The sequence below is a fragment of the Lonchura striata genome, chromosome 3 (assembly GCF_046129695.1).
Source record: "Lonchura striata isolate bLonStr1 chromosome 3, bLonStr1.mat, whole genome shotgun sequence".
Taxonomy (NCBI): domain Eukaryota; kingdom Metazoa; phylum Chordata; class Aves; order Passeriformes; family Estrildidae; genus Lonchura; species Lonchura striata.
Window position 1 is genome coordinate 35,766,619 of NC_134605.1, and position 11,284 is coordinate 35,777,902.

An 11,284-nucleotide genomic window follows, 5' to 3' on the forward strand; every position below is an offset into this window, starting at 1 on the left:
CCAGAACCTTTGGTGAAACTGTTGAATTCTTAAATAATTTGAAGAATCTGATTTGGTTTCTTAGTCTTGGCTTCTTTTGTGTGTGTGATGGTGACAATTCTGAGGAGCTGGAACAGAAATAAAGGTTTCTTTATGGGCAGAGCTGGACTGGCTGTGGTGTAGTTGTTTCATGGTTGTGTCAGGAAAAACTTCTATATAATATTTTGCTTTAAATACTTGAAATATGGAATAATGTTTCTGACATTAGGATTTTTAGGCTTCTGGGTACAAGTAAGATTCACAAGGGCTTGCTCAGTTACAACTATATGTGCAAATTAGATGCACATTTTCACAGCTGCATTTTTGCTAACAAACACCTAAAAGCCATACAATTTATATTGTGTCGTCTCTGTCAGCCAAGCTTTCATCACCAATTACAGCTAACATCTGTGCCAGTACACATGTGTGTCTAGATGTAATCCCTTAACACTTGTTTAATAAACAATACTTCTGACTTTAAAAATGTCCTTTACATTTTTGGAAGCGTATATCAGCTTCCTTTTATTGTAGCCACCCTAAGTTATACAGCAAGCTGTCTCAATGCTTCATTTGCAAGTTATGAGAAAAACTTAGAAACCCATAGACCAATGTAGACTAGCTGTATTAAAAACAAAGAGGTTTTTTTCCTCTTGAACTGTAGTTATATTGTCTGTCCCTGATCACAGCCAAGAGATGAGTGAACAGAAAAAGGCAGAAAAAGGTTTCTTCATTCATTGTGAATTATAGGGTATTTTCTTTCAACTTTACTTGAAAGATTCATTTCAAAGAGAACATTAATTTCTGTGACAACTAAAATGCTTCTGTTATTCAGGGGTAGTTACCTGTTCTGTCTTGGTCTCTGCCTCCTTACTGCCTTCTTGCTCTCAGTTTCCTGTTCTCATTTCCCTAGGGCAATGTCATGCTGTTCTCCCATTTGAATACTTGCCTGCAAGTTTCTGTGCACCAGTCACACTTTCACCCACACACCTTACAGCACTCTGTTCATGTCATTCCCTCCTCTGGAAAACTGTGACTAACACACATCACAGTGACCTAAAATACATTATTTTTAATTTGAACTGAAGGAACATAGCATAAAAAAGGGAAAATTTAAAACAACAGAAATTGTGATTGCTGTAACTTATTCTATCCTCCACAGGGGCACTGTGATGGGTTCATTTCTGTCAGAGATCCAAGTCTCAAGTCTACCTTATTTAAAAACACCAGTTCTCATGACCTTTCCAGAACGTGGACCCCTATATATCTTTCAGTCTTTGTACTCAGCTCTCTACACACCCTTTTTTACCCTGGGGAGAAAAAAAGGGGGAAAAAAAAAAAAAAGAACGAGAAAGAAGAAGAAAAAGACAAGCTGAGAAAGGTGGAATAGATAACTTACCATTGTTATTGATTCTGAATTTCTACTGTTGGTTTCTTAGGTGAGTTGCTGTTGCTCCCCTTGTGTCTATTGCCCAAGCACCTAGTGACTGAATTAACACATTATAAAAGACAAGAGATTTATTCTACACTACTTGGACAGCTAAACAGAACATACAATATTAAGAGAGTATTACAGGTATAAGACCTAAAAATGCAGACTTTCAGAACTTGATTTTTGAGGGACCAGAAGGGCAGGAAACAAGTTTTGTTGTCAACATTTCTTAGTTTTTTGCATTGCAGACATGCGATATAAAATAATCTTGCATAATCTTTGGACTATGCAACCCTCATGTATGTGAGAGCTCCAGCTCTATGGATTTTCAAAATTTCCAACTGCTTTCTTAGAACTAAAACATTGTTTATAGTACCAGTATCACTAATGGTAAAAGTAGCACTGAGTAATCTGGGAAGCAGTGTACAGGTTCTGCTCAGGCCTTCCCATCAGATCACATTCATGTAGAAGAGGCAGTGATCCCTAAGAGCTGCTTGTCTTGTCCCTCTGCCTTTCACTGACTGTTTTTATGGAGTGGTTTCTTCCACACAAGCCAGATGAATTAGTATTTTGTGGCAGAACATAGATTTCCTTTGCCAAGAACATTTGTGGGCATCTGTGAGGAAGTGTTTTTACTATTCTGCATAGCTTTCCTGTGTGTCCATTCCATATGAATGAAGGGATCACTTTGAGGTGATAACCTGTCCCCATGCATGGATGTTAATCTGGAGTTAGATGTGGGGAAGAAAGAATAGGGTGTTTCTGGTCCTGTGACAACTCTTAAGCTGTGCTCACAGTATCTCAGTGGGAAGCTGTGCAGTCAGGGATGTAAGTAACTTTTGCTACATGTTGTTTATTTTGCCATGCTGGCTTTGTTTCCTGTGCCCTAGGATGTTGCTCTTGGGCAGCGTACTTTGTTCTCTGGGAGAGTAAAGTGGTGTTTTAATATTATTGCTGTATATAAATATATTCTGGAGGACATAGCTCAAAGGAAACCACTTTGCTCTTGCAGCAGAATGTGGTGGGATTTACAATGATTTTTCAGTTCTCTGGGGAGTTCATGGTGCAAACTTGGACTGTCAGCCATGGCAGCTCTGGGTGTGCACAGACAAGCTTTGCCTGTACTGCTCCGTCTTGTGCTCTCAAAGGGCCAAGTTGTTGACTACAGAATTCAAACAGATTGTTTGAACACTTCGGTGTTTTCAGTACAAAATAAAATCGTTCCAGGTGGAGGAGATACTACCTGTAAAAATAAAACTACAGTGCTGGACAGCAAGTAGGGCTGTGCTCTGTACTGTCTAGAGGCAGTCTGGACTTACCCAACTATTTGCTGTCTGGGACAGTTCTACACAGCATGAGGTTTCTGGCTCTGCAACCATCTGCAATTCTTGGATTCTGTATCTGCTTAGGGCTTTTTTTCCTCCCTCTCCTTTGGTGGTTTTTCTTTCCCGTCCTTTCTCTGCCTGATTCTCAGAACACCAGGCAATCTTCACAACCAGAAGCTAAATAGACTGTAGCAACAGTAAGGGAGCACCTGGGTTGCTGTATTTTAACAATATTTCTGTTTTCGAATAAATTTTATGTCTTTTAGTAATGGGTAGTAGAAACAGAATTGACACAATTTTTATTTTATTTATAAAAGAGTCAAATTCTACATAAGCATTTCAAACATGGACTCTGACACCTAAAATGAAGAGTTGCTTTGGTCTCAACTTGTGTTGTCTAGCTTTTAGAGAGACACAAAATCAGATGTAACTCTTTCTCTTGTGTATTTCCCCATGTTCTGAGCTTCACAGCCAAGGAGACTTTGGACAGCACTGACACTTCTAAGCCTGTAGGTTGAAGATACAGTTTGTACATAAGTGTGGGCTATTTTAGAAGTATTTTTCATTCTGATTTATCAGGTTGGCTTATAGTGCCAGAAATATTGGCTGTATCCATCCCAATTTACTTCCCCTGAGGAAGCTTCTGCTAGCAGCAATGACAGTTTGGGATAGCCTTTGTTCCACAGAATGAGGAGTATAAACAGAGATAACCCTGGAGAGAATTCTGTGCATCAGCAGTGCACTTCAGATGCACACAGCATCCCTCAGCTCTTGCTTCCCATGCAGAACAGAAAAACCTGACCTATAACTTTTTGTACTGTTATTGATGCAAATCTATCCCTGGTGTTATCCCTATTATGACTTAATAGTATATATTTGGCTCATTAACATTTTAATGACATCTTTCTTGAAGAGAGAATGCTTTCTGGAAATTTTCTTTCCTGCAGATTTGTGGTGTTTCTAGGAAGATAAGTTTATTTCCAGCAAGTATGAACCACAGCTCACTGGGACTAATGTAATGCAGCCTGTGTTACAAGTGTGTTTACTTTTATATCTTATTTTCTTTCCCCCTCAGAGGATTACGCCCAGCTGTGCAACATTCCTGTTCCAGGATCTCGACGGCCATATGGACAGGATGCTTTAGTTGACTTTGAGGAGCACTACACTCCAGAAACCAATCCATACTTTGTTGAAGACCGTAAGTGAGATTCTCTGTTATGTAAAAGACTTGAAATGAGATTTTTACTTCAGTTTTTTCTCCCTGTAGCCAGTTTCATTCTTCTCTTGCTTCTGGGTAGAGTGGCCTATTTATGTTTTAGTTATTCCTAAGACACTAGCTTTCAGTCAAGTGTTCCAGTTCAAGAGCCAGGTTTGTATGAGAGTACAGTTGGGCTGAGTGTACAATCAATATTTAATCTAGTGAAACAGTTTGTGCCAAGTATACTAAATTTGTGTTTACCAACAGTTTTACAGCTCGAGGTCAAAAGGCTTGCCAATTTTCCTTCTCTCAAATTGGGTTTCCTTTGGAGCATGGGACAGATTTCTCCAGAGTGCATTAAATTTGTAAGAAAAAAAAAACCTTAATCTTTCCATGATTTCCCCACAGAACTTGTATGAGTGAAATGAGAGCAAGTCATTCTTGCTCAACAGAGAAAATGTACAGCACATTGTGATTAGAGAATACACATATGCATGGACTTCAGGCTGGATGCTATGGCCTGCCAAGCAGGGTGTGAGGGATTGTACACAACATCTCATTTGTACTTGAGGAATATCAGGGCTTTTTATGTTGGGTTGGGCCCAACAGATGACTGTTAAAATTTGCAGGAGATAAATGCTTACGGATTTCAGCATCTTCCTCAAAATCAGGCACCCTGTACAGGTCCAGAATACTTCATGACAGTTTTAGAGAAGAAAAGTGGAAGTATCAGAAGGAGATTATAATTTCTCATGCTTTACATACATATGGCCTGCAAGTTGCCACTCTGCACTTCCCCAGTCAGTGTTACTGAGTGTTGATGTGCAACTGAAATGTCACACAGCTGAAAACTACAGACTACACCACAAAAAACACAGAACAATGACTGGGTAAGCAATCTTAATGTACTGTTAATCTGGAAAGAAGCATTTTGCAAGGTATAAACAAGGTATATAATTTAGTGGTAAATAAATACTATAAATTGTGTAAAGTTTTGAATCCACAGCTGAGACCACATCATAGAATGGCTGCAGTGGGAAGGGACCTTAAAAATCATCTAGTTCCAACCTCTTAGGGACAGAGGCTTAAGAACTCATGGCTCTTGCTCCAATCCTATCACTGAACCAGATGGGGCATCCTATTTAGGGCATCAGAGAGTTCAAGATCACAATCCTGCTGCAGGCTGTGTGAGGAATACAACAACACATCTCATCCCATGGCAGGGCCATGTACTTCAGTGCAATATTTGTCATTGTGCATTCAATTTCTACAGAAGCAAATACATACCTCAGAATTAAAATACAGGTCCCATTGAGCGGTTTGAACTAAAGTATATTTTGTGAAGTAGAACTTGCTGTGAGTAATACATATTTTAGTTTTAGCTAGTTGAAATTACAACATTCTGTATTCATGACAGAGAGAGGGAGAGAAAAAATGTGTATATATGTTTATGCATATGTATATATGCCTACATATAAGCTATATTTCTGGTAAATATTTGAAAAATATCTGTGTGTTTGGGAGGGCTCCTTTCTGCCGCACTCCTGCCCCAGATCCCTGGTCTCTCTAGCCCCGGCTAGCTCCTCCTGGGGCGAGAGTGGGCGGTGGAGGCACCCTCTGCTGCTCCCGGATGGGGTTTAGAGGGTGCCTTCGTGGGTCCCTGGGCGGCGCAGGCAAGCCTCATCGGTGAGGAAAGAAAGGGCGGATCCAGCTGGGGGCTAAGTCCACTTTATTCAGGCCAACGGGCCAAACGTGCAGGAACAATGCCAGCCAACTGGAACCCCAAGAGGGGTCTGACACTGGGTTATAAACCTTTGGGGAGGGGTAAACCTTTAGGGAGGGATATCGGTAATCCAATGAGGAGAGGGGAAGGGAGTGGCTCTGGGATGGGGTGATCTGACCTGGTCCAATGGGGGGAGGATATGGGAGGGGCCCCAGGCCCTCGTCCAACCACTCGGTGCCCTGAGCAGAAGCTTCTAGATGGAGGGGAAGGAACACCGAGTGACAGACAAGGCACCTGGGAGGAGACAGGGGGATGACTTTGCACTTTCCAGAATGATGGACAAATACTGGAAAGGCGGGAAGGGAGGACCAGGCGGGAAAACAGGGAACAAACCAAGTGGTAATAGGGGTGTACAGGAACAAACCAATGGGTAATACAGAAATATTAAAACATATAAATTGCACAACTCCACACCTTTCCCTTTCTTTGCACTGTTTTCTAAATTAGAAAAGGTCTTTACTTTAAAGGTCTCTCCTGATTTCTCTACAAGTTCTGGCAAAGGACTCCAGCAAGTAATGAAACTTGGTTACCTACATCATGATGGTGCTCAATATCCTCAATACTATTGCACTGAGAAGTGATTTACTAGGCTTATGAAAAAGACTGCAATATTTCCCATTTAATGTGCATGTGTATCCATCCTGTGTATTATCTATGTTCTTGAGATGTGACATCTGTCAGCAAGTACTTGCTTCACATTATGTGTTCAGTGTCTGCAGAATCCATTTAGCCTATTACTGACCAGCTTGATCCTTACTCAGAAGCCCACCATGCTAGAAAATCTAGGATAGGAACAGTATTTGTAGTCAAAAAGGGAGTGGAAATGTCAGTATGGAAGTTAAATGGACAAAGATATGGAAAGGGCAGAGTAGAAAAGGAAAAAAAGCAGGTCAGTAGAAAAGAGGGCCTCAAGGACCAAGACAGGATGGAGTAAATAAGAGAAAAAAACATAAGGAAGGGAAAAATTCATATTCCTAGGTAGCTTAGCAAATACATGTATCACAGCTGTTGCAATATGAATGAGTAAACAGCTTTTCAATAAGTTGCTGGCTTGTTGGTGGAGCCACTACCTGTTACAGGACAGATGGGGAGATATATCCTACTCTATTCCACTCTAGCTCCAATTTCCCCTTTGTATTCACTGTGATATTAAACTTATTACTCAAACAGTCTCAGCTTTTTCCACAGAAGTCTGTTTGATGTGATGGGCTGCCATCTGCAGTCCTGTTACATCACTGCTCCATGAACAGAAAGCTAGTGGAAAAAAAACTTAGGACTTAGAGGAACAGTTCAGTCCTAGAGACAAGCTCTGAACATGTAAAAATGTAAAATAATTTTGTAATTATAAATTTTTCCTTATATATAAAAGCATAACTGTCGCAAAAGCCCTAAGGCAGGGAGCACAAAAAGTATTATACAAACCACTGAATACAAAGACAACTCTTTGTATAAGAGGGAAAAAAAAAACGCTCAACTCTTTGAGCTTTGACTGCTCACCATCTAGAATTATGACAAGGAGGAATTGGTAGATTATAGGTATTTGTACTGGCACCAGTCACTGAAGCACAAGCCAAACGGCTGTTAACAAAAAACCACAACAGGAAAGCAGTCTCTGAATTCTTATTTTCCTTATGGCAGCTGGGATTGATTTTTTTTTTAAATATGTTTTCTTCTGGATAAATTATAATGCATCTCTTACCCCTCTACACACACACCTTATTTTTCTACAATCCTGTTTTAAGAAACTTTCCCAATTTGCATGACCACTTGTTTCCTTAAAGGCTGATAAACATAACAATTGAAATAAAAGGTGCTATTTAGAAAACACTGACTTACCCTTTAAAAAATAAACAATGAAATTATGGAGTTTCCATTCTACAAAAAAACAAAAAATAATCACAGATTTTTAACGCAAAATAAACCCTAAGAGGTAACCAAAGTATTCAGTTTCCATCTTGAAGTGTATCACAGCACTTTTCTGGTACATTTAAAACTCCAGATGGTGCAGCTCTGCTAAAGCTGACCTATTTTCTGCAAAGTCAAGTTACATTCCAATAAACTTCTGAGAGAATTTCAGTCTTCCACTATATATTTGGGTATACTGATTCAATAGCTCTGTGACCTACTTGTTTGCAATTCTTTCTTCTCCCAGGTTTTCTGAACAGCTTTGAGGAGCTACAAGCAGAGGAATGTGGTATTCTGAATGGATGTGAAAATGGCCGATGTGTAAGAGTCCAGGAAGGCTACACCTGTGACTGTTTTGATGGTTATCACCTGGACATGGCCAAAATGACCTGTGTTGGTGAGAATAGCATATCAGCTGTAATATCCCCTGTTATCTCCTGATAGTCTGTCAGTTTACTCAGTCACTTGACCTTAGGAGGCCTCAAACAAAGGATGTAAGGATGATCACCTGAATTGTATTAAAGAGCCAAGCTTAGTTTTATTTGCTTCAAAGGCTAGTAATTATTGTTACAAAAATATCTTGGTGTTCCTCAGTGCATCTCGGTCATTACAGCTGTGTTCAGTTTAGAGAGTGGAAGTGAACAGACACACGTTTGTGGAATAAAGCTTAAAATTATATCAAGATTTTAATGTGCAGACCAAATGTTTTTCAAAGGTTTTAGTAAGCTAGGAGGATGGAACTGGATCCAGAGCAGAAGAGTGATTTTAAGAATGGATTTTTAGAGTGGATTCAGAGTGATTGCCTAAATATGCATATAACCAGCTGGTGAAGTTTGGCCCCTGATTTTCAGAAATTTCAACAGTCAACAGACTCAACTATTTCTCTCATTCTCAGACTAGTAAATCTGCATGTTTACTAACCAAGACATCCATATCTTCAATTAAAACTACTAAACATGGGAACTGCAAATGTCAGTGAGAAGATGAAGCAAAACAACCACCCCTAGGTGTAGAAGCCTAGTACAAACAGTGTGCTTATTTCAGTTTAAGGTCTGCACTAACCTTGTTTAGCATTTTGCTTTGTGACACACAGCTGAAAACCCCCAGCTCTATGAGGAGGAGCTGCCTGTGTGCCTTGTAATCTTCAGAACTTTATGGCAAGCTGGCCTCCTTAATAAGAAAAGATGTGGCTGCTTGTATGTCTGTCCAAAGCTGCATGTGTTGAGTGCAGGTAGAATGTCCTCACAACTATTCAGTCAACAACACCAGTAGCTCCTAAAGTATTCAGCTGGTAAAGTACATATGTTATGCTAAGAACTTCAAGATTCTTTCTTAAAAGACACTTTTCAGTCGTCAGATAAACACATGTAAGTTGTTACTTAATTTTGTTGTGCAGCTGGGCTGAATTTGGACTTGGTAATCCAACAGTTTAAGGCCCTTTAATATTCTATTGATTTCCTATGATAACTTCCACCTCTTCCCAATTAATCTTTTAGAGCCTTGGCCCAGCCTAATTCCACCCAGTCAGAACTGAAAATAAAGTTCTCAGGGCATTTGTGCAGATTGTTCTAGTCCTTACAGTGCTGGAACTAAATGAGCATTAACTACACACCAGACTTAAGTACATGTGTCTTTTGATGTCTCCATTTTGCAGATGTGAATGAGTGCAATGAGCTGAACAACAGGATGTCCCTCTGCAAGAATGCCAAATGCATTAACACGGAAGGGTCCTACAAGTGCTTGTGTCTCCCTGGGTACATGCCTTCAGAAAAGCCAAACTACTGCACACCACTGAACTCAGAACCAGAGAGTGAACTGGAGTAAAGGAAAAATCTCTACATCCTAAGCCCGTATACTCTGCACTGTATAAAGAAAAGGAAGAAAAGTATTTAATTTGAGAAGGCACCAGAGTAGCAAACAAAAGGGGAGAAAAGGGTTAAAATGTATCAAAGGTGAGACATGATGGGTTGGTTGTTTATCAGCTTCACTGAAATGACAGACCAAATGGACACATTGCTCTGTATGAAAGAAACAAGTATATAGTGTGTTCATAAATTTTTTTTTTAAATAATCAAAAACAGTGCTGTTATTTGAAACAGAAGAGCTTTGGTTTTGTTTTTTTTTGTTGTTGTTGTTGTTGTTGCTTTTGTTTTGTTTTGGATTTTTTTACTATTGCTTGATTAATTTGGCATTTAAATGCTGATGGAAATATTTCATATTACTATGTCATTTTTTTGATTGTTCATTTCCTTGCCTACTGTTTCTTTTCAGACCTTTTTTCTGATCAGTACAAATTCTATGATACAGATATTCTTAGTCCATTTTATAAGAACTGTCACACAGGGTGATGCTCCTCCTTCCCTGGAACATTGGTCAGTGACTTTTTTTTAATTTGCTAGTTGTCTGCCCTGTGGAGCAGGCACCATTTGTTTTCAAATGTTTATATACCTTGGCGAAAAGTCCTTATATTAATTTTGTATCCTGTATGGTTGTTACTGCACTTAAAGTCTTTAAAACCTTTCTTGCCAAGTTCAAAGCTGCTAGTGGACAACATTGGATTCCTTTTTGTACATTAAACCAAAAGATTTTAGCTCACATCTCTATTGTAATGTGTAAATTGAACGCAAGAGAGATCTTGTATGATTACCCTAACATATTAAAGCTGTATATTAAAACTCAATAAAATCACATTTTTTTAGAAAAAAAAGTACTATTTACTAATTTTGGCTTATTTCCTCTGCTCCCCACCCTCTTTTTTTTTTTTTTTAATGTTGTTTCACAAAAATCAGCTCTCAGGTGTTTACAAAAATCAGACTCTCAGCACTAAATTTAATTTACATTTCAATAGTTTTAGGGAGTTGTCTGGCTGGTTTTTCCTTCTCATTCTGTTTTAATAAGACCAGAACCTGAATTAGTTAATGCCTGAAGTTAGGCTTCCAGGGGGAAGATTTCAAACACAGACCTAAAGAAACTGTTTGACTTGGAAGCTGATTCACATGGAATTTTTTTTCTTTCTTGGATTAGGCATGTTTCCCACTTAATCTGCAAATAACACTCTACAGTATGATGGCCTGATTTTCAGAAATACTGAGGAGAAGGGAGAGAATTTCCTTTTCTTGATGAACTGTACCTTCCCATCAGCTCTTATTTTTCAGTGGAAGGGGAGAAAGAGATTAGGAGACTGAGATGTTTCACTTTGACCTTCTCCAGAGTGCAAGAGTTTATTTCAGAAATCCTGAAAGAGGTCCTTTTCATATTTCTCAAATGAAATGTTTTGCTGTGTCTTGTAGACCTGTCCTGAATTAAAAGAAGGATAACTTGAGATTTTTAAATTCAGTCCAATTGTCCAAAAGTTAGGTTATTATTGCTCATTTCACAAAAAAAAAATCAAAAGTTGTTTTGATTCTGAATAAAATTTATTTTTCAATATTCATGTCATCCACTGAACCAAAAATATAAGGTCTATCCCTTTCAGTTCTGCACACTACAGTAGGTCATACTGTAGTGTGCATACAGTCCATGTGACTGTAAATGTGCAGGAGCATCTGTCCTTCCCAGGAACCTTTTCTCTGTCTGCTGGAACCTGACACTAGGACTAGTGGAGATACTGTAAAAATGCATTAAAA

General features: G+C 39.0%; 1 protein-coding gene across 3 annotated transcripts in view; it reads left to right on the forward strand.

The window, feature by feature from the left end:
* Positions 1-10,362, forward strand: part of LTBP1 (latent transforming growth factor beta binding protein 1) — a 188,567-nt gene extending 178,205 nt beyond the window's left edge. For all 3 annotated transcript variants that reach the window (XM_031504314.2, XM_077782059.1, XM_077782060.1), the window contains 3 exons: positions 3,848-3,970; positions 7,906-8,055; positions 9,313-10,362. In XM_031504314.2, coding sequence (XP_031360174.2) covers positions 3,848-3,970; positions 7,906-8,055; positions 9,313-9,482 — 443 coding nt within the window. In that variant the 3' untranslated portion in view covers positions 9,483-10,362. The remainder of the gene's footprint in view (positions 1-3,847; positions 3,971-7,905; positions 8,056-9,312) is intronic.
* Positions 10,363-11,284: the final 922 nt, after the last annotated feature.